Genomic DNA, 24,754 nt, shown 5'->3' with positions numbered 1-24,754 from the left:
CACATAGCACACATAGCATTCAATTTCATTTGCCATTTTAATTCAGTTAAATCCAAATGCTCACTAATTATTCTCCCTTGGACATCATTCAGAACTTGTTCTACCAGAGAATTTAATAATAGAGATACTGATATTGGATTAAAATTTGTGTTGAATGATACAGGTGATTTTAAAGTATATAACTTTTCTAATAAAGTTATCAGTACAGAACATGTTAATATTTTAGCAAAAGGGCTCACATTTGTGCCTGTCAAATGCTCTAATGTTGTGTAAACTTTAACAGATTTAAAGTTATATATCAGAAAGTTAAATCTGTCGTTATGGTTTTCAGGCACTAAGCAAAGTCACAATATGAGTGTTTTAAGCAGACCCATTAGATTTATTCTGCCACTTCATCACAAATTACAAGTATTCAAAAAAGCTTGTGAGTATGAAATACGTTATTGTTTAAAACAGCGCAGTAGTGTATAATTTTCAAATATGTCTGAAGCTGAATATAGATTATTTAAAGATATATCAAATGATAGAAATGTTTGTGCGATGAAACCAGAGAAAGGCAGAAGTTTAGTGGTGATGAATAGCATAGATTATTCCAACCATATGAATAATGTATTTATGGATGACTATTATGAGGAGATATCAAAAATGAGATTAATATTGCTTTTAAAAATAGATTTGACTTTGGAGGATATGCTTTTCGAAGGATAACATTTAGAAAGCGACTATGGATTTATGTTTAATTATAAACCTGTGATAGTGAGTATCTTTGGGATCCTTAAAATACATAAATGTTTAGTCAATCCTCCTTTTAGGCCTATAGTGGATGCTCAAAGATCAAAAACTTTTTTATAGTTAAGTATTTGGACCATTATTTAAAAAAATGTTTAACCACTATTTCCCACATTTGTAAAGCTTCATGGTGCTTTCTAAGCATGTTTAATAATACACTTTTTTTGTCTTGTGGTATTTTTGTTACCATTTATGTAAACAACATATTTACAGTTATATCTCATGATATAGGCCTATTATGGTTGGAAGCGCATTATTTAAACAAACAGGTTTGCAAAATGACCAAGTTAATGTATTAGTGGCACTTATGGAAATCATTTTTAAAAATAATTTTAATTTTTTTGAAGGATGATATTATAGGCAGACTTCTGGAGTAGCTAAGGGGGCAGCATGTGCCCCCGCGTTTGTTAATTATGTCACATATTGGGAGAATAAATATCTGTTTAAAGGTGAATTCAAGAATTCTTGGGCATTATATACTAGATTACTTGACAACATTTTTATTTTGTGGACAGATACTTATAGTAGATTGAAGGAATTTATTATATATATTAAAAGCACTGTTGATTTTTTAAATTTTTCATATTTTACAATTGATTTAAGCAAGCTTTTTTAGATATTCAGATTATTAAAGATTATCAGAACAGTAAATATAACTCAAAAGCTATTTAGAAAACTAACTTTCTCCAATTGTTGCTTACATTGTTCTAGCAGCACTTAAGACACCAACAAAAGCATTGATTAAGGGACAGTTAGTACAAGGAGCCAGGAGAGGATTTTTATAAGGAATGTGAATTTGTTCTGAACATGTTTTCCAGGGGAGGTTATCCCTATGTTTTTAAAAAACATAAAAAATGAAGTGATATATAAGAGAAAAAGTGGAGTGATTTTGCTTATTTTACAATCAGATAAATGTGGGTGGGTGACCTAATGGTTAAGGTGTTTGCCTTACAAACACAAGGTGCACGGTTTGAGTCTCCCAAGGGATAATTGGCTAGGCTTAAAATGGCTCGCAAGGGCAGTTAGCTTAGTACTAACTAATGGACAAGACATTATAAATAGTAACAATACAACACTGTATGAATCTACCAGACTTTTATTACCACATATACACTTGATAGTAAAGAAATATTAGAATGTATTAACAAAAATTGGAAATTATTTTTATCAGATGATGATGATGTTAAAGAAAAATTAGGAGAGAAACCATCTACAGTTTATAGAATGGACAAATCCCTTAAAAATACCTAGAGAGAAATAGGATGTTAACATCTATCATGAATACTAGGAAAATGGCACTATAAAATGTGGTAGATGCTCTTAGTGTTGTAATTGAGAGATGATAGTTTCAGTATAGGTAACACTGTTTATTATGTATTAGGTCATTATTCTTGTAATAGTAGACAAGTAGTATATGTGGCAAAATGTAAATTATGTCCAGCATTCTATGCTGGAAAAACTTCCAGGAGATTACATGACAGGATTTATGACCATCTACTGGATGTTAAAAATAAAAATAAAAAAAAAATAACTACTAATGCACTTTATAGACATATCGGCCAGTATGAGAGTCATTCCTTTTGTTTTTTTGTGGTAGAGCAAGTTCTGAATGATACCCAAGGGATAATAATTAGTGAACATTTGGATATAGCTGAATTAAAATGACAATTGAAATTGAATGCTATGTGCGCACCTGGATTAAATGATTCTTGTACTATTAGCTCAATTTTAAGAATTAAGTTTTATAATGGTGTTTAATTAATTCTAATTAAATTTTATTGGTTACGTTATTTGTCATGATCATTTTAAATAATATTTAAAAGTGTTGTTGATGTAGTTTGTAGTTCTGATGATGGTCCATGAACAATAGGAAAGAAAGCTCTAAACTTTTAACAAAGCTTTGAATCATTGTTCTGCTGGCTTGAATTAATACATTTTTTGAAGTTTTTATCCCTTGTCCATCAGCACAGTGTTTGGTGATTACAAAGAAACACTTGTTAAATGTATATCCAAAAATTAAAAAAAAAATACATCCTGCATGGAATCCTATAACATTCCTGGCTGCTTACTGAACAGTATTTAGCATACGTTGGTTGATAATCTAAGCTTAGCCACTGTCTTGGTCCCCGAGATATAAGTCACAGCAGCTGTGATGCTATTTCATAAGGATATATCCACTATGGATCCCAGAAATTACATACCCATTAGCCTGATGAACTTCATTGGCAAGCCCATATAACAGGTCATAACTGACCAGATAAACTTATGATATTAAAAATCTTGACACTCAGGACAGATCCTGTCAAATGAATTTAGTAAACTTCTTTGAGAAGGTAACAAAAGCCATGGAGAGGCAGCTGACATGCTATCCATACTGATTTTCTTGACATTGCTAAAGCATTTGATGCCATTCCACATGCTAATGTAATTAATAAGCTAAATGCACTCCAAATTAACACCTCTTTAGTTAGGTGGATAGCAAATTGGCTGAAGCATAGAACTCACAGAGCAAGGGTTACAGATGCATCCTCAGACAGAATAAATTTGACAAGTGGAGTCAGTTAGGAATCTATACTATTTATTTTTATTATTTATTTATTTTATTCTACATTTGTTAACCGGGATAGTCTGACTGGATATATGTCCATTTTCAGCGGAGGCCCGGGGAGAAAAGCTCCAAGAGTAGTACATTGCAACACATAAGAAAAGGCAAAAAATCTACACACGATTCGGTTACCTGAAAAAGTAAGAAATACAATTTGCAATAGGATACTATTCTGCATTTACTTCTCTGATCTCCACATGGATCTTGGGTGAACCAGGTTTGTGGATAATTATAAACTGTGTGTCGACTTCAAATCCCTTTCACACATATAGGAGCTACAGCTTGAACTACAGACTTTAATAATTGGTGCGCAGAAAATCGGCTAAATCTAAATGCTAAAAAGAGCATTTGGTAAACAACCTTCAACCCATCTTATAGTATAGACAACACCCCACTGAAAAATAAAGATGATGTGAGAGACCTTGAAACATGAGTAGATAATCCCCTTTTCTTCAGTATTGCAGCAGTGGTTTGGAAATCCATCTGTCTGGTACAGCTGATTGAAAAGGGTATCACCTCTAGATCTAAAGAGGTCCATACAATTCTATAATCCACACTGATCAGGCCAGTCATAGAATACAATGCCTCCTTTGGGATGTATTTTACTAGGCATATTAGGCAATTGGAGATACCCCAGAGATTCCTAACAAAAAAGGTCATAGGGCTAAAAGACCTGAGCTAGAAAGAGGTGACAGAGGCTTTTTCCCTGTATTCAGTGTCCTTTAGACTCCTTTGAATCAATTTGTGTATTGTTATTCCAGACAGTAGTTATCTGGCAGTCCAAGACCTCTTATAACTCAACAAATCAAATAGTCCCTTCAAACCACAACTGCTCACAGCTCCAAATCAGGTGAGACAAAAGGAGTTGCAAATAAATGCCAAACTTTATTGGTAACGGTTAAGTGCTTTCTTCTCCTTCAAGAGACTTCATCAGAACTTCACAGGACCAGTGATCTGAACCTGCTTTAGTATATAAACAAATTACATACAGATGCTTCACACAATGACTAGCCCTTCTCTGAAACAAATTTTCATTCCAGATTAACTAATGTGACATTATCCTTTAAAAAGGAGTTAGATAATTGGATGGGTATTCACAAATTCACCCCTGACATGACGGGCTTACCTCTCCCTGAAAAAGGTAAGATGTGAGAGTGGATACTAGCAAGCCATAAATAACCACATGTTGCCTTGTATTTTCTATGAGTCTGTGATCAGTTTCCTGCTTTACCTGTCATGGAATTAATTTTGATTTAGTCCAGGATTAAGGAAGGAAAATCCACACTCTATTTTTAATATTTTTGGTCTCTATGCATCTGTCCATCAGCAACTATTGCTGGCTGTACTAGGCATGGGATATCTAGAGTCATTTGACATCCCCACTGACCTGAGTCAATGTTTTTCCCATAGTCAGACTCAGAGTCAGACAAGAAACAGAGGCACCCCCAACACAGTGGCAAACTTGCTGCTGTATTTTTCTTTTGTTTTTATACCTGACCCATGTCCTACACCCCAAGACTAATGTGCACTGATGTAAGACCATTCAGAAAGAGAATGGCCATTAATAAGTGGCCAATATTATTAAGCCTGAATAGATACCCTCAGTCTCACCAGTGATGGTTATCATACACTCACTGGAATAGATGAGACAATAAAATCTTCTACACCTCCTCCCCTTTGCCAACTCTTCTGCTGCATTGCTTGCTAATGAAACATATAGGTGTCCTAGGCCATGGCCAAGACTCCGTCTCTGTGTGCCATGGAGAGTGCTTTAAATACTATTTTCTGTTACACTTGAATATCAGTTGTCTTACATTACAGGCCAAAAGGGTAATGTGCCATTTTACAAGTACTGTACACCAGATCAGGAACTGAATAATTTATTTATTTTATTTTATTTCCAGTTTGATGACCGGGGAGGTCCACTGGGCTCAAAGAGCCCATTTTCAGTGGAGGCCTGGGGAGAAAAGCTCCAATAATACATAGTACAAGCTCCATAATATGAAGTACAATACATAGAAGAAACAGAAACAAACTAAGCAAATTTTACATACAAAATAGCAAAAACTAAACCAAAGTTAAACAGCAGCTTGGAGAAGGATGTAAAGCATATTTACATGTTTAACGGTTGAGAACAATAGTACAAGGTTAAATTAATACAGAGGTTTAAATCATCTGAGAATGATATAGAAGTAACATTAGCATTGATGGATTCTTTATGCATGAATATTAGCATGAGTTAAATTAATACAGAGGTTTAAAACCTCTGAGAGTGGTATAGAGGTAGCATTAGCCTGAAGGCAGTACATAGGGTTAATCAATAGTGTGTAAGGAAGAACAAACCTTGTGTGTTATAAAGTATTTATGTATTAAGCAGGTTAGGTAGGTGGAGTGTAATTGCATTTCAATTTTTGGGAGAGGTAAGAATGCAGCTGGGTTTTGAAGTGTTCAGAGTTCTCAGAAATTCTCAGAGATGGAGGGAGAGAATTCCATTTTTTGGTGACTGAAAAGGATAGGAGAAGCTGACCAGTGGGGCGGTTTGGTTTATAAACAGAGATTAGATTTTGGTGGGTAGATCTTAGAGTTCTGTTTGGGGTGTATAATGTTAAGATGTTTGTTAGTGCTGGGCATATAGTTGGTTTGAAAATAAGCTTGTGAGTGGTGATGAGTTGGAGGTAGTTTGGGAGTTCTAGCCATTGCAGCTGGTGGAGAGGTTTACAGTGGTGAGTGGAGTATTTGGAAGTGGTGGCGAACTTTCAGATTTTATTGTAACAATATTCTAGTTTAGAAGAGATGGAGGAAGATAGGTTGATTAGTAGGGGAGCACCATACATTAGTGAAGGTAGTAAGAAAGTAGTGGTAAGGGTCTGTCTTGTTGAAGGGGAGAGGAAGTGGGAGTTTCTGTACAGCATGCCAAGTTTCTGATGGGTTTTCTTTATATTTATCTGAATATGGGTATCAAATTTTAGGTATTCGTCCATAGTAACTTTAAGACGTTTAGAAAAAGAACAACTTCTATAGTGGAGTTGGCAAGGCTTGTAATCTTGAAAGAGGTTTTGTCTAGGTGGATAGATTTTGAGGGAGAGAATAGAAGGATCTTTGATTTGTTGGCATTCAAAGAGAGGTGATTTTGGAGCATTCAGTTCTCAGTAGTTGAGAAGGCAGTTTGAGTTTTTGTTTGGAGCTCAGGTAGGTTTGATGCAGAGCAAGCTAAATTTGAGTCATCTGCATATTGTACTATCTTAGTGTTAGGAATGGCTGCATGGAAATCATTAATGAAGATATTGAAGAGCACAGGGCCAAGAATGGATCCCTGGGGTACCCCAGTTGGGGTAGGAAGGAAGGCTGAAGTGCCAGTCTTCCATTTTACTACCTGATATCTGTCAGAGAGGTAGCTGCTGAACCAGGTAATGGTGTTTTGCGAGAGGTTAAGATTGGAAAGGTGGTGAAGAAGGTGGGTATGGGAGACTGTGCCGAAAGCTTTGGAGAGGTCAAGCAGGACTGTGGATACAAGTTCTCCGGAGTCACAGGCATGGTTTATGATGTCTAGAAAAGAGAGAAGAGCTGTTATTGTGCTATGGCCAGGACGGAACCCATGTTGTGCTGGGGTGAGGAGTTGGTTATGTGTAATGAATAGCATGAGCTGGAGGTGGATGCATTTCTCAAGATTTTTTTGAAATAGGGGAGAGAATCGCTATTGGTCGGAAGTTGGAGATGTTATTATTTTTGCCTCCTTTATGGAGGGGTAGGATAAAGGCTGCACACCACAGTTTGGGGACATATGATTCTTGTATGGATCTGTTGATGAGTATGCTAATGGGGATGGCAATGCTGTCTGCTGCAATTTATTAAAAAGAGTGAGGGGATATTGTCAGGGGCATTGGAGAAAGGCTTAAGCTTAGAGAGAAGTTTTTTATATATGAGGTGGGGATGGGTTTGAGGTGGAATATGGGAGGTGAGTTTGGGGTGGAAGGTTGGGCAGAGGGTTTGATCTGGGGGGTGTTGTTGTTTGGTAATGTTTTAGTGAGTTCTGCTATAGAGTTAGTAAAGAAGGAGTTGAACAGAGTAGCTATTTCTGGGTCAGATTTGCTAGTTTCAGGGCAAGTGTTGTTTTTGGTGCTTGGGTTGAGAAGTGAGTTGATGGATTTCCAGAACTGTTTGGGGTTAGAGGAGTGGTTAGACTGAAGTTTGATACAGTATGCTTTTTTGTCTTGTATGATATGATTTTTGGCTAAGTTGCGGAGTTGTTTATATTTAAGAAGGGTCTCAGGGTGCCTATTACGATGGTAAAGTTTCCAGGTCTTGTCCTTTTGTTGCATGAGTGTTTTGGTATCTTTAATAAGTCAAGGGGTGGAATTGGTTTTTATACATTTTATTCTTGGAGGGGCTTGGGAGTTAAGAGTGTCCAAGAAGGTTGAGTTGAAGAATTTGACAGCACTGCCCAGAGGTAGAGTTTTTAGAGTGTCCCAATTTATCAGTTTGAGAGAATTGGAAAAAGTTGCAGGGTTAAAGTTGTTGAGATTCCAAGTATGGATATATTGGTGCAGATGAGGAGAGGAGGGGTTTGCTCTAAGGATGAAGGCTGGTAAGTGATCACTGATAGAGTCTGGTAAGGTGCCTGTGTGGGAGATTTTGTTTGGGTGGGAGACAAGGATTCAGTCCAGTATGGAGCCGGGGGGTTATTTTTATTAGATCTGGTTAAAGCATTTGTGAGTTGAGTGAAATTACATAGATTGATTGAAATGGTGGGGTTACTGGCAGTAATTTTGTTCCAGTCAATGTTCACATCTCCTAGGATGTATGTCTCAAGCTTGATATTATATGAGGCCCATAGAAGAATTTCCTCAAGTGTGTTAATGTTGTTTCCAGGGGGATATAAAGGGCTATAACACAAATGCTTTTCTTTTTATTTAGTTTGAGATTTCCTATGACTAGTTCAGCATTGGTGAACTGTGGGATATGATTTTGGTAGGGAGTGATGGAGAGTAGGCGAGAGTAGATTAAGGCTACTCCACCACCCATCTTTTTAGGTGGTTTTGTCTAAGTACTTGAAACCCAGGGGGTAGTATTTCAGAGTCTGAAATGTTGGGTTTTAGCCATGTCTCAGAGACAGCTGCTATGTCAGGTTGGGTATGGGATAGCCAAGCATGGAAGTGGGCTAATTTGTTTCTTAGACTCTAGGTATTGATGGTCAAGATCTTGAGGTATTTAGGGTTGGTAGTGTGGGTGATAATGGGGGGAGCTGGATTGCTGCTGGTACTAGGTCCTGGGTTGGGGTGTATGTCTCCTGCTAGGCATAGGCAGTTAAATGGGAATGAGAGCAGGGGGTTGGATTTGCTCCTAGAGTTTGGTGGGAGGTACAATAGTGCTTTGGGAATATGATGTTTCATTTTGGAGGATATGAGTTTTAGTTTAAAGCAGAAAAGTGGATTTGGAAGCACTAAGGAGGAGGATGTAGTTTGGAAATGAGATGTGGCAGAGTTATGATGTGTGTTAGGGGTGCTGTTGGGGTGAATAGGGGATAGGAAAGAAGGGGATAGTTTGTAAGAGGAATAGGAGGTAGCATGGTATAGAGGTATTAGGAGTAGTAGGCTAAGGGAAAGGATGAGAATGGCTTGAAGAGACATGGTGTGGTTTGGGTATAATGGAATAATTCAGGTTAGGTTTTGAGGATGTAATAGGATTATTGGTGGCAGTGTAGGAGGGAGGAGTATAGAAGTTTATCTAGAGCTTTAAGGATTAGGGATGGGGAGGAATGAGAGAGTATTGGAGGATGGGAGGGGAGGGGATAGTGAGGAGATGAGAGTGGATTGGGAGAGACAGGGGGAGGGGACTTATGGCTAGAATAAGTTTAGGAGCAATGGGGGTGGGTGGGAATTGGGGGTAGGGGAGTGGGGTGAGCCCGCAGGGTGAACGGAGCGGGTAGAGCCAAGGAGAAAGAAGAAGGCAAGACTGTGAAGAACAATCAGTGGTTAGGTAGGTAAGCTCAGAGGTAAGGAAAGTATGGAGAATGTAGCACTTGTTTGCTCTAGTTGTTGTATGCATCACATAAGACAAGTCTCCAGCCAAATTCCTTGTAAGCATAACAGCATATTTAACAGAAAACAGTTTATGTAGTAAAAGCAGTCATAGCTTCAGTTAGTCCCTTAGTCTGTTGTGAGCATAACAGCATATCACCAGTGTCACACTAAAAAAAGCCTTTTCATTAACTTTGCTTCAAGTACTGTTTGCCAAGTACTGTACACCAGATCAGGAACTGAACAAGACACCAGTGTTACACTGAAAAAAGCCTTTTCATGAACTTTACTTCACTTAGATTCAATGCAGTTGAGAATTTCTTACAAAAAAAAATGAATTCACCCAGAAATAGGATCATAAAATATAAAATCTTCTATATGGCTTACATATATCCTAAAAAGGTGATATAGCCTTACCCCATGAAACTATGTTGGCATAAATGCGATCAAGTGGGCATGTACATTTGGTGGTTTTGCCTAAAGTCTACCCATACTCATTGAAATCATATGAGATGTTTTACAGTATTATATGGTTACAGGTTTCATTGGATCCATTATTCTGACATGATAAGACCATATGCTCATAATCTATCACATATTGCAATGAAATTTCTTGTGCTGGTCTCCATAGCTATCGATGGCTTATTTTGACTTGTTGGAATCAAGAAATAAATGATGATTTTCCTTTGTCAAACTGGTATTTTGTTATTTTCACAATGAATTTGTTCTCATTTTTGTTGAATACTTGGAAAAATGTTTGCATCATCCCTCTAAGAAACTTCAGTTTTTTATCACTGGCTAACCAAACAGTACAAACAAGAAAGCAGGAGGGCAAGTTCTCATAACAAACAGGAGTGGCATTATTTTATCATCTAGCTACATTGTTTTGATGTATCATGCAATTTCATTATAATACGTTTGTGCTGTAGAGCTCTTTCTAAACATTGTATAACTATTCAATTCTGCATGCTTATAACTAATAAATATGTGCATTAAGAATGCATAAATTATAATTTAAATGTAGCTAACACATTATATGTAGTAAATTACAATTGTTTGTGTTTCATCTCTTTACACCATAAACCATACTATCTACAAAAAATATAATTTTTACATGGGCAATCAAGAAGAGATTAAAGGTCTTCATGCAGTACAAAGCCATGTAGACTGTTTTAAAAATATGGTGCATTATGGCACAATACAGAAAATGTATTTCATCATCTATTTGAGGGGCAGACATATTTATTATAGATAACTCATATTTTTGTAGTTGTGAGTCATCCTTTTCCTCCAAGATGACGAGTAAAATATTTTTGTTCAAGTTATTGGATAGCTTGCACTTGGTTTGTTGTAAATACTCTAATGTTTTGTAAATTTTAATTCAGATAAATTCAGATAACTTCAAAATCTTAAATTAGAAGTTCTTAGCATAATGGCATAACAGAGAATATTTAAGAAATTAGACTTCATATAGACTACAAATAAACATTTCATGATGCAGTACTTTTATGTACATATTTGGTACCTAAACAACTAAATAGTACTTTTTTTTTTGAAGGATGCACATGGAACGCTGAGACGCAGTGGCTCTTTTACAAAACTTCGTGAGTCTATTCGGCGGAGCAGTGAGAAACTAGTCCGTAAGCTAAAAGGGACTGGCACAGAAGATGCCCCTCCAAGAAATCCTGGGTAGGAGTTTCTTTCCTCATCTTTATAAGTGCTTCTGTATTTGGTTCCCTGTTCTCATTTCTTTTGTTCATATATAAATTGAGCCTCATCAGAACCATGGCAGCAGTGATTCATTGTTGGCACATTCACTACTTTTCATATATGTATTTAAAACTGATCACCAAGAAAGGCTAGCATAGGCACTTCATGTCCCATTTTCTGTATTGTCCAAGAAAAGTTAGTAGAGAATCTTTGTTTCACTTTCTGTGCTGTCCTTGGCTGAACAGAGCAGAAATGCTCTACGAAGAACAAAGCAACTAATTGTAAATAATCCACACTAAATTTAAATGGCCACATCTAGACTGGAATACATAGACAAAGGAAGTGTTAGCAGGATTTCAAATTGGGGAAGAATATTTGAGGGAGGAAAGTGAAGAAGCAGTGATCAGTGTTGTGTCTACAGAAAGTAAAATAACACTGTTATACCGAAACATACTGCACTGAAGTGAGTCCAAACACTTCACAGTAGACTAAAATTCTTTAATGAAACAGACAGCTGTGAGATAAGCATGCTTTGTTTGCTGCAGGAATACAGTGGTAGCTCCAGGTGGGAATGTTTGCACATTTGCTTCAATGGCACTATACACTGTAACAAGAATTTAATATGGTCATAGGAAATACAAGCAATTCAGTCACAATACTATTTATACCTTGCCTACACCCACCTTTGTGCTGTACCCCAATATCAAAAAGGCAAAGGAAGTCTGTCCAGGTGCAAAGTTATGGGTATCCAGTCATCCAGGTTTCATTTGAAGGATGTTAGGATGTCACTTTGTTTAACTTGCAGAGAATGTCTGTTCCAGAAGTGGGGTAGGCACTGGGTAATAAAATTGTCTCCAGAACATGTTATTTATGTATTGGTGGAGACTTAAGTCACTACTTCTGGTATTAGTACAACTATTTGAAAATGCAGGAGATCAAAGAGAAAGGGGCCCCTAATGATCATAAATGCAAAGCACAGACTACTCCACAGGAGCATGTAAATAAACTGGTAAAAGGATAGTACTTCAAGCCTTTCCTGGGAGCTCAGGGACTTTAGGCCAACAATCTTTTGGTTAGGAACCAATCGGGTCTTTCCAGTTGCATAATATGTCTAGAAAGGTACTTCCTGAAGGGGCTGTTGTACTCAATATTTGATCTAATCAGGGCTGCATATAGAGGGCTGATAACTTTTTCTGATGCAGAAGATATGCTTATAGATATTGGCAGTATAAAATAGAAGCATTTTTGATTACTGTTCCTAGATGGTCATCAAAGGAGAAGAAAATATCAACCCAGGTTCCAATATCCCTGACTGCATTATCATTTTCAGTGAAGTATTAGGTATTCTTTACATTGAGGGAGAGTGCTATTTATCAAAAGTGGCAATACTACCCATTTTTGCATTTAGTTTTAGCCCCTTTTATACTACACTTGTTTATAAGGGTTAGTTCCTGCTGTAAGGAATGGGTATCATCAGTATAGTTAACAAGAGTGCCTACTTTCTACAAACCTAGTCAACCAATGGTGTGTGATGGATCTAAGAAAGGAAATTTTGAGGAGTGAAGCAGGCATCAGGATACACCTGGCAGGAATGGTACAGTAAGATACAGCAGCATTATGTACCTAATAGCAGTAGGGTGGCATGCAGTGCACTGATGAAGAAGGCCATCCCAGGAATGAGAAAAAATGGCAACTGTTTTGTTTCTTTGATGCTGTCATATTACATTATTCAGACTCTGCAGAGAAGTGCATACAGAATATAGGGGATTTGGGGGTAACAGTCACATGGCAGGATCCTTTATCTGGTAAAGAAAGAAAAGAAATTAAGTCTGCAAAGAGCCATAATGGTCTGGTTGATGCATACAAAACAGTTTCTAGTGATCAGCAATGAAACATAGTTCACCTAAATCTAATTCAGTGAAGACAATCTAAAAAAATTGCACTAAATAAAAGAAAAGTGTTGTTGTTGTGTCTTTCGGCTTATCCCGGTTAGGGGTCGCCACAGCAGAACTCCAGTCTGCTAATATTTGGTAGTGAATTTTTACGTGCCAAGTTACCAGCCCTGACGCACAACCTTCAATGAAGGCACGCTCATTCACGCATGCCTCCACACAGAAGACGCTCTAGCTGAGAATCGAACGGGACAACGTCTTGCTGTGAGGCAACAATGCTACCACATCACCACTGCCACGGGAATTTTTACAGTGGGAAAACATTCTTACACCTCCCAATGGGGTGGCTATATAGCCATAACTCCCCCTTCTTATTTATTCTACCTCATTGGACAAAGGGGATAGGCATACAGATCCCCCAGCTACAAAGCTGCAGGCAAAAATATTATATCCATTTCAGTGAAATTCATATGAGATAAAATATACTATGTAAAATACACTGTAACTTCAGCAGAGCCATCCAGAGCTATATTTTGTAGGATCCTTACAGAAAACATCAAATCTAACTTTAAATCTGAAGTTCACCTTTTCTGTTTAAATCTGCAAATTAGCTCAAATATGTGACATTTTCTAGGACTTCCAAGAAGGCCACACACTGAGCAACAGTTTCATTTTAGCTCTCCCATTGTGAAAACAGAAAATGAGAAATAAGGGCCAGTGATATTGTCAGCTTAGGTAAAATTCAGTTACTGGCTAGTAAGTACACTGCCTGGATACTAGCAAAGAAGAATTTTAAAGAATCAAAAAGAAAATCAACCAGAAAAGATGAAGAGAAAACACTGCCCGGGAAGAATGGTCAGCAAAAAGTACAACCTTCAGCGTTGGTACGAGAGATGGCTTCCAGTGATTTAGAGGAACAATAAATCAAACGTACACAGAGGTGATTAAAATAAATGAAACAAATGAAAAATATAAGGAATATATATCAACTCAAATAACAAAAGGCTGAAAAAAATAGAAGGAGCTTTAACCAGCTTTTCAGATGAATTGATAAAAACTACAAAAATCAGAGATTGAAATGAAGGAAAGACTGGCTGAGTATAAAGTTTCTTGAGTAGAACTGTTTGAAAACATGGAAGAGTTAGAAGGCATAGTGTGCAGAGAAAACCTAAGATTTTCTACTGTAACAAAGAAATTGGAAGAAATAGACTGTGTTAAAATCACAAAGCTGCAAATAAGCAACATTTCATAGCAGGATTCGTTAACTGAACAAACACATCAAGTGTATGCTCCAAACCTGGCCACAAGAAATCAGCCAAAACCTGTACTAGTGAAAATGCCATTATACCAGTAGAAAGCATTGAGCCTGAGAAAACTGTGGCAGAAGAGAAAAAGTATTAAAAAATGGAGATAGTAGAGTGTATATGGAAATGATTATTCACTGTGCACTAGGCAGAAGCGAAGACAATTTATCCCAACTGTAGTGGGTGTCAAGAGGCAGGTGTTAGATTCCAGCTGCTGTATCCAGTTGTCTTCAGAATATTTTTTTTCCTGGAGAAGCAAACAGAAGGCACTCAACTCACTCATAATTCTGACAATAAAGCTCATAGAGAGACTTACAGTGAAACCGTTTCCAAATTTAACAAGGAAAATGTTTGAGAATCAGAAAAAACATACAGGAGTTGACTAGAAGAATCAGAAGTATCTTGTACTTGAACCAGAGTATGGTGTTAGGAGATAGAGATGAACAGGAAGAAGACCAACAACACTGAATAAATGGGAGATTATAAAGCATGAATCACATTTGTGAAAGTATGACTTTGCAAGAAAAAGTGGCTGAGAAAGACTGGCTTTTGTTGACTTGTTAAACTTGTGGGTGGTCTATAAAGCATATACCCTGCTTTATACCATTAATGTTTTGAAGGACACTAAATGAGGAAAAAAGTAATTTGTTCTTATTAGTATTTGTATAAAAGATGTTATTATTTAAACACTGCATATTATTTAGTAACACAGTTTTGCGTAGTGTACAGTCAGGGGTATAAACTTTTCAGTGATTGTTGACTGTGTTAAAGATATTAAAGTAAACAAGTACTTTTTTCTTTTAGATGTAAAACATATAGACTTTATTCTTTTATTGGTCTATAATTTGTAGGGTAGCTTGCAGGTTCACTCTTAAGTAGGAGCATTGTTTTTCCTGTTAGCCAGGTTGGTGTCTATTCTGGGTGTGCATATAAATAGTTATTACTCATGGCTAAATCTTCGTGCAAAGATGTTAATAATTAAATTAAAATAAATAGTTAACTAGAAGTTTGGTAATGCATGTGGGCCTGGAGGTTTCCAATTAGGGGCTTTTCTTAACTTTGTTTCAATCTCTCTGGTTGTTACTTCAGCCCATTTCATATCCTGTATCTTTAAACTTTTTATTCTTTCTTTTACTTCTTCTGTCCCTTTAGCATCTTTATGTTCCACAGGATCTTCATAGATACTTGTCTAAAATGTATCTATTTCTTCTTTTTTTGGTGGTCTTTCAATTCCTTTTACCTTATTTCCTAGTTCTCTATAAAACCTTTTTGGGTCATCACTAAATTGCTTATTTGGTACTTTTCCTTTACACTTATCTTCGTATCTTCTACGTTTTACCACCTGTGCTGAAATTTACAATATAATCAGAGAAAAAAGGTTTGCGAAAAGTTTAAATTAATATTCTGTGATCTTGGGCTGTTGGGGGGGGGTAAAAGTACTGCTTATATTATATAATTAAGATAGTTTCTCTTATTTTCACAAGGGTGAATATTTAGATTATTGCCTTTAACTTAAGATATAAACAAGCATATTTTTTAAGCAAGTAAGCTTGGAAAATAAGACAGAATGATAAAAGACAGAAAAATTGCTAAGTTTTATGCACCTGCAAAGAATGAGTCAAGAAGTCTGCAGCTTAAGGCAGTTGTACATTCTGTTCTGAGTGAAATTTGGGAGAAATAATCAGTTTCAACAGGGAATATTACTTATAGCTGGGAACTAGAAATTGATTTGGAATTATGAGTCTGTATAAAGGGAACCTAGAAGGGAAATTTTATGAAAATATTTGGTAAGCAAGACATGAACTCAGTAGAAGGAACTCAGGCAGAATTTATATATTATTCCCAAGGTAAAAAACTGGGATAGACTGGACAGAAATTATATTTCACAGGAACATGAGCATTTAACTGAAAGCTTATACAGACATCCGATAACTATTTAAGATCATGCACAGATAAAATGTGTGATACAAATGCAGGGTAATGAAGTAAAAAATGAGACACTGATGCCTTTTCATCTAACTGTTAAAAAGTGTAGAATTTAAGGAATATGTAGTGGAAAATATTCGAGTTATTAGGGAAGATAGAATTTTTTTGGAAGTGATAACCAGTGAATGGGATAAAATGACAATGGAGTTTAAAAATAGGGTAGAAATAAAACAGAAAAATATATTAAGATATAATAGGAATTATTTAGAGGGGTTGACGAAGGTTTAAGTATTGCAAAATAAGGGGAATCTTACAGAAAAAAGAAGAGGAGCTGATGCAGAAAGTTGAAGAGAAAATAAGGGAATATTTAGATAATATGCATGAATTTAGAAGTTTAGAAAGATTGCTGTTAAGCAACTATTTTTGATAACTCCAGAGTACAAATACTTTTAGCAAAATGACTTAGACAATAGAAAGCAAAAAGGGTCATTGCCAAACAGAAGAAGGGAGCCTATAACAAAAGAAAAAAAACTAGGGATCCTGCAGAGGTATTAAGAGATATTTTGGAAATTTTATGAAAATTTGAATAAAGCAGAGAAATATATAAACCAAGAACGATCACAAATGGAAATATTTATGGAAGACTTAATTATGCCAAGGTTAGAGGTAGATATCAAATCCCTGACAAGTTCTGATACCCTTGATAAGTGTAAGCATGGGCCTGGGAGATGAACCATTTGCAGGATACCTGTTTGCATTAGAGACATAGGTGCCAAACCAGGGTCTATATTGTAAACTCGAATGATGAAAAGAGCGAATGCTCTTTAATCGACCCGTTAAAATTTAAAGCACTAAATTCTGAACACACAGAACAGTGATTTTTTTTCCCAGTGAAAAAAAAATTGTTGCTCCACAAACAAAACAAATCCAAACCCATGATAAAGTGGGGGGCTTTGCCCCCCACACCCCCCTACTTAAATATACCAACTCAGAGATCGCACCACAGTGGAGGAAATGGCAAAGTCCCAAAAATGGCCCAGTGATGTTTTTCCCTGGGAAAAAAAATCACTGTTCTGTGTGTTTGGGATTTAGTGCTTTTGATTTTAAGGTATCGATTAAAGAGCGTTCACTCTTTTAATCATTCAAGGCTATGCTATAGACCCATCCAACCATGGATGCATTTCCTGTTTCCTATCCAATTTTCCAAGTTACACTTGAATTGGGTTAGGGAGGAACTCTGCTTCACATGGATGGGGAGCCTGTTCCATAGAGGGGTAGTCACTGGGATACGTACCTATCACTCCAGAAGATCCTATTTATATCACAGGCAAGGTTTAAGTCTTTAGAATGGGTAATTGTGGTATTGTTTGTTTTGTGGATTTGCAGTTGGTCCATCAGAGTGAGGTAGGAGACTCAGAGATTCAAGGATATAACTGGTTTGGTAATCAAGAAAAGTTGTCTTTATTCGCAGATATTATTATTTTGTATCTAATTAATCCAGAAAAAGACATCTCAGTGCTGTAGAACATTTAAGACAATTTCTAATATTGAAGGAATATTTTAGAGCTACACAGTTATGGGTCATATACATAACACAAGACGACAATTATAATTCAAAGTGGAAAGGGATGATGATGAACAGGGGAGAAGTTCAAGAAATAAGGGGAGAATGAGATTTTGGATTCAGATTCTTAAGATTAATAACAACCAAACAAGAGTATTATATTCATTACACAGCAAAATGTATTCTAAGAACTAAGCCAACATGAAATGGGAGAAAGGAGATTTTATGAAGTGGGGTGACTGCAAGCAGGGGTACAGAAAATAGAAAAGAGGAGATAGAAATTTACTGAGGAAAATTGGAAAGGAAACAAGATATTGGGACCAAATAACAAGAAAGGAAGAAAATAATAGAGTGAGATGAAGACAAGAAGATGTTTAGACTGCCTTCCCTATCAGGGATTGACATGAGAGAGGGGGATCTGGTAATCCTAAGTGAAACATCTTCTCTGGTAGAGTTTTTAGTTGAATGTGGAACAGACATGGCTGTTTAAAAAGGCTGTTTAAAAAGGGATAATTAGTAGGACATATAAAATATTGCACAATGACTATAAGAATTAATCAGAAGTTAGAAAAAATTGGGAAGAGAGATTGGAAAAGCATTTTATAAGGTAACAATGTAGGGGCATATGTATGGCTCCCAAGTATTCAACAAAGCCCAAAAGATTTAGGAGTTTTACTTGGAAATGTTTGCATGTTTTTTATACCCCAAGCAGGCTACAAAGATTTGTTCCTCAGGCAGATAGAAGAAAGAAGTAACTGGGAACATGTTTTGGGAGTGTAATAAGTTGATGGATGTTAAAAATCTCCCACAGAGTACTCTATCAGATATACTGGGTGAGCAAATACCTGTAACTAAGGAAATGATTATTTCGAACTGAGACACAGTATCTTAATTGCCTAGATGTTGTAAGGCATCACTAAGTTTACTTCTGTTGGCTGCCTAGAAAAGAAACTCAAAGTCTAAATCTACTGTATTTGAAGTATTGAATATTGTAACAGAAATAAATTAACTGGAAGAGGGGTCTTTAGAAAAATGAAAGAGAAAATTACATACAAACAAATAGAAATCATGGGAACAATACATGCAGAATACTGTTCAGGAGGAGAAAGGTTTAGAAGAAGGGAGGAACTGAACAATTTTTATTATGTTTGACAGCTATAAAGAAAGAAAACATCTGTTATGTATAATATATGTAAACAGAAAAAATATTAACATGGTTTGTTTTCTTATGTTTGCTAAGTTTTAAATCATAATTTAATATAGGTGTTTAAATATGTGATGTTTGTAATGTATAGGGCTGAGGAAGAGAATGCATCTGATGTATCATTTTATCTATTATATATTTATATATTATTTATTAACAAAAATAATCTTTCTTCATATACAATTAACCTGTATTGTGTCAATGATTAGTCTTTTGTCCTTTATCTATACTTAGAAGCATGGAATTAATTCAGTAGGTTGATGTTACTTATGGTCAAGACTTCTATAGGACTATCTAAGATTATTGTAAAATTCCATGATTGAACTTGGATTGCATATGCACAGCAAGTCAGTAATGACTAGGGACATTTCAGAGACCTCAAATAAGCACTAAGACATACAAGTTATTGTCCTATGTTAAAAGAAAAGGCCTACTCATTCAGAAACATTTTTTCAAGAGAAATAACTTTTTTCAACCAAGTAGTAACACAAAATACAGTCCAAGAAACCAAAACTTGTAAGAACTAATAGATGACTGACCAGAAAGAAAACAATAATCAGTTGATGAAGATAAACATCTTTTTATGTTTAAGTATTCATTGCTAACATCAAATCAGTCAAAATATTAATTTCATGTATTTCAATATTTGAAATAAAATAAAAACATGTAGTAACAAATTTATCAAAAACTACACAAAGACATAAATAATCTAAAATAAATTAAGACAATTAAAAACAGAATCTCTGAGATTTTAATGACACTTAAAGAGGCATTTCAGGGATCTATGGAGAGAGGCCTTAGAAGTGGACACCCATATCAGAGAAGGGATTTCACTCTGGAGCCAGGTAGCCACAGCAATGCCTATTCAACGCCTCAGTAAAACTCTTGTTAACAAGTAGACCCTGTTCTGTAGATTGCTGAGATCAAATGTCCCTGAACATACAGTCCCCACAGTATGTTGACGAATAAAACACCAATAATTGTTTTCCAGAGGAAAATACTTCCAGTGTAGTCTCTATTTGTGCATTGCCACTGATTGCTTTGTTTTGTGAGAATTCTTCCTTACTTGTGTTTCTGTAACTATGGAATTGATATATATAGGTTTGTAGAATATGGGGATTTGCCTTCATATGGGGCATGCAAGTGGGGGGGGGGTTACTCTCTTGCAAAAAATACATAACTGTTTGAGTTTTTCTATTCTTTTTTTGTTTGTTTTTAAGGCATTTGTGATTGACTGGGAGTTTTCTTGGTATTCTATTACTTGATGTTTCATAGTGTAACCATATAGGGCAGGATGTGTCTTTTGAAATATAGCTCAGATTGTACAGAGACAAAATGGTAAGCAAAAAGAATCTTAAATACACACTAGGCAGCAGGGGTAGCTCATGATACTGGGTTACCATCACTCCAAATGAAAAATTGGTTTAATATGTTTTTAAATGTTTAAATTATTATTTTGTTAGGTTTTTACTTAAAAGCAGTCAACTTTCCCATTTTGGGATGTGGAACTCCAAGTTCTTATTTATTATTAAAAACTTTGCTTAATCAGCCAAACTGTTTTTAAAACAGACCTGTATTTATACATATACACCAAAGTAGATAAGACAATTTCCCCTTACTACAAATACTCCCTCCATTTTGCAGGGGCAGAAATGGCTCTTTAGTAGCAGCTTAGGCTGTTAGATGAAATAGTGAACAGCAATTCCCATTGGCTCAGACTGCCTCAGATAACTGTTGCCTGAGGCAGGTTGAAAATCAAAAGTGATAGACTGCTGTTCTTATGGACAGTCTCAGCGAAAACAATACACGGGATTAAATAAAAATTACAGAAATTGTGTTATTTTAATTAAAAACTTTTTTCTCCAGTAATTATGAACTGTGTGACTATGATCATATTAATTTGCTATTGCCGGTCACCTCCAGGCAGTAGGATGGTATTTTTTTATTTTTCAAAGTTAAGAAGTGTGAGTTAATAGTGTGTTTGTATGTGTGTATGTACACACCCACACACACACACACACACACACACACACACACACACACACACACACACACACACACACACACACACGCACACTCATATTGTGATAGGTTACATCAGATTTGTCTGATAACAGTGAGCTGAAGTACATTATTCTGGCCAATTCATGTATTTATTCATTTGTTCACAATCAAATATCTGAGTTGTACATTCAATAAATAGCTGCAACCAGTGGCCACATCTGTGTGTGTGTTGTATGTGTATATTTGTGTGAGATTGTGTGTTTAAGTGATTTGCACTGTATGTCTAATAACAATAAACTAAAATACATTAATGTGGTCATTATTTTAACATTTGATTACAGTCAGACCTCTGATGTATACATAGTCAATAACGTTTGTCATTTTTTGGGTATATCTATGTGTTTATGACACCCAGTGAAGACTGCCCAGCACAGAGATAATATGACTGGAACAGGAAGCTCAAAACAAAAATTTGACCACACAATTTTGTGCCTGCTGAAGTTCTTTTCTTATAGCTCAGAAATTATCCTTTATTTATGTATTTGCAGCCTACCACATTTTGAGTCACACTATTAATTACCACATTTTGTCTGTATTTTTGTGTAATCAAATCATATAGATGGCTATACACTCTGCTCTCCCTTTATACAAATAATTCATACACCTCTGAATAACTGATCCCTGAAGTACTAAGTCATAAAATGAAGAAATGAACTCTAAATGCAAGTGGCTTGTCTCTGAATTCCTATTGTGAATCAGACTTACAGTACTGTAAATAACAGCCATGTATTTATTTGTTCAACAGGTAAGTAAAGTGGTTGTTTATAGACTCTTTCCCACCATGACCCAGGTCACAATGTCACAGGTAAATGCTTGTAGTATATATTTGCAGTTTATAATATTCATTCCATGATGTTTCAGGAAGTGAAAGGAGACTAGAGCACTGGAAGAAAGTTTGTATACACTTTGCACAGCAGACTTACGCAGCATGTTCTACACTTGTGCAGTATGTGACAACTTTATGAATCCATCTTTAAGGCTTAATATTGCCAGATGTTTTACATTTGTCAGTTTTGTGAGGCAGGAAATGTTGTATTTCTGAAAGTCATTATGTCTGTTTTAGGAAGTAATCATGTTATTGGTTCAACATAAACTATTTTAAATGTCTGATTTGTTGCTTTGACCATTCAAGCACTAATTTTACCCATGCAGAACCATATTATCTGTGCATTACTACCATACAGCAAGTGCCACAATATACTTATAGGTGATTTTCCCATGATTACTCTAGTTTGATGATGGACAGAAACCTCAGTTGTGGGAGATATAAAACCCCATATATGTCTTGAGACAAATTATATCAGTAAGGCATGGAGTTTACTAATGTATTTTCTTTCACAGAATGAAAAGGGCCAATTCCCTGAATGTTCTAAATGTAGGGACAAGAAATGCTCCAGACTCATCACAGGTAATGATTTCCTGGAAGAACATGTATATGTGTGTGTGTTTGTTTTATAATTGTATTGAAATAGATACTAGTGTTAAATAAAATAGTCTCTATGCATCCTACTCTATCTGAGGGAACGTAGATAAATATTTGATTTGGCACCTCCGCGTTTGCGATGACAAATTTGGCATCTGGTTAAGCTTCATAAAAAGGGCTCATCTAAGAGAAATATATATTTATTGCCAGTCATGTGATACTGATTCTGCTATTTCTAGTTAAGTATGTAGGCACCATGGTTTTCCAAGAACTCTGCACACACTCAAAAGGCAAATACAACTCATAGAAATCATTAGAATGTTTGTTTGGCATCCTTTTTTTTATTCTTGCACCTGTGTCCAATCAGCTGTTAGTACTGGGGCAAAACATTGCAGTATCCTATAGCAGAAGTTGTTTATTTACTTGTTTTTCTTTACCAGGAAAATCTCTTTCATTTGAGGCCTAGGAAGGGAAGCCCCAACTGTGTGAAAGTTCAATACAAATTAAAATTTTGACTTATCAGTCAAATAGCACTGGTAAACACAAAGTCCAAGTTAAGAAAAAGACACAGCACTGCTGAACACAAAAATTAAGTACAAGACAGCTATACATACATGCACATACAAGTGTGTGTGTGTGTGTGTGTGTGTGTGTGTGTGTGTGTGTGTGTGTGTGTGTGTGTGTATGTGTTTGTGTGTAAGAGTGTGTGTGTGTACATGTGTGTGTGCATGTATATATATATATATATATATATATATATATATATATATATATATATATATATATCATAGTGAATCATGAAGTGCAGTGGATTAGCAAGGAGGAAGTAAGGATAGCTATGAAGAAAGGCTGTTGGTCCAGATGACATACCTGTGGAAGCATGGAGGTGTTTAGGTGAAATGGCAGTGAAGTTTTTAACTAGATTGTTTAATGAAATCGTGGAAAGTGCCTGATGAATGGAGAAAAAGTCTTTTGGTACTGATTTTTAAGAATAAGGGTGATGTGCAAAGCTGTAGTAACTACAGAGGGATTAAATTGATCAGTCACAGCATGAAGTTATGGGAAAGAGTAGTGGAAGCTAGGTTAAGAAGGGAGGTGATGATTAGTGATCAGCACTATGGTTACATGCCAGGAAAGAGCGCTACAGATGCGATGTTTGCTCTGAGAGTGTTGATGGAGAAGTACAGAGAAGGTCAGAAGGAATTGCATTGTATCGTTGTGGATTTAGAGAAAGCATATGACAGGGTGCCTAGAGAGGAGTTGTGGTATTGTATGAGGAAGTCAGGAGTGCCATAGACGTATGTAAGAGTGGTGCAGGATATGTATGAGGGTAGTGTGACAGCAGTGAGGTCTGCGGTGGGAATGATGGATGCATTTAAGGTGGAGATGGGATTACATCAAGGATCAGCTCTGAGCCCTTTCTTATTTGCAATGGTGATGGAAAGGTTGACAGACGAGATCAGACAGGAGTCCCCGTGGGCTATGATGTTTGCAGATGACATTGTGATCTGTAGTGAGAGTAGGTAACAGGTGGAGGAGACCCTGGAGAGGTGAAGATATGCTCTAGAGAGAAGAGGAATGAAGGTCAGCAGGACTAAGATAGAATATATGTGTGTGAATGAGAGGGAGGATAGAGGAATGGTGAGGATGCAGGGAGTAGAGGTGGCGAAGGTGGATCAGTTTACATACTTGGGATCAACAGTTCAGAGTAATGGTGAGTGTGGAAGAGAGGTGAAGAAGAGAGTACAGGCAGGATGGAGAAGAGTGTCAGGAGTGATTTGTGACAGACTAGTACCAGTAAGAGTGAAAGGGAATGTCTACAAGAGGGTAGTGAGACCAGCTATGTTATATGTGTTGGAGACAGTGGCACTGACAAAAAGGCAGGAGTCAGAGCTTGACGTGGCAGAGCTGAAGATGTTAAGATTTGCAATGGGTGTGACGAGGATGGACAGGATTAGGAATAAGTATATTAGAGGGTCAGCCCAGGTTGGAAGGTTTGGAGACAAAGCCAGAGAGGCAAGATTATGTTGGTTTGGACATGTGCCGAGGAGGGATGCAGAGTATCAAATTCTAAACCTACCACCCTAGAACACAAAAAAGGAAAAAAACTAAGGGTAATGCTGCTCAATGCCAAAAGTCTCAACCTCAAGATGCATGCACTCGAGGACCTTCTCAGTATGGAGAACATCGATGTCTGTGCTGTGACTGAAACCTGGTTCAAGGCTCCTGAGAGCATCCCGGCACTATCAGGTTTTA

The 24,754-nt window shown here is 36.4% G+C and overlaps 1 protein-coding gene across 4 annotated transcripts in view; it reads left to right on the top strand.

Moving 5' to 3' along the window:
- Positions 1–24,754, top strand: part of LOC122810216 (kinesin light chain 1-like) — a 2,247,025-nt gene that overhangs the window by 1,934,176 nt on the left and 288,095 nt on the right. For all 4 annotated transcript variants that reach the window (XM_044081914.1, XM_044081987.1, XM_044081756.1 and 1 more), the window contains 2 exons: positions 10,970–11,100; positions 22,417–22,483. In XM_044081914.1, the coding sequence (XP_043937849.1) occupies positions 10,970–11,100; positions 22,417–22,483 (198 nt within the window). The remainder of the gene's footprint in view (positions 1–10,969; positions 11,101–22,416; positions 22,484–24,754) is intronic.

The sequence above is a fragment of the Protopterus annectens genome, chromosome 1.part0 (assembly GCF_019279795.1).
Source record: "Protopterus annectens isolate FY-2018-M chromosome 1.part0, PAN1.0, whole genome shotgun sequence".
Taxonomy (NCBI): Eukaryota; Metazoa; Chordata; order Ceratodontiformes; family Protopteridae; genus Protopterus; species Protopterus annectens.
This window is presented reverse-complemented; position numbering and strand designations above follow the sequence as displayed.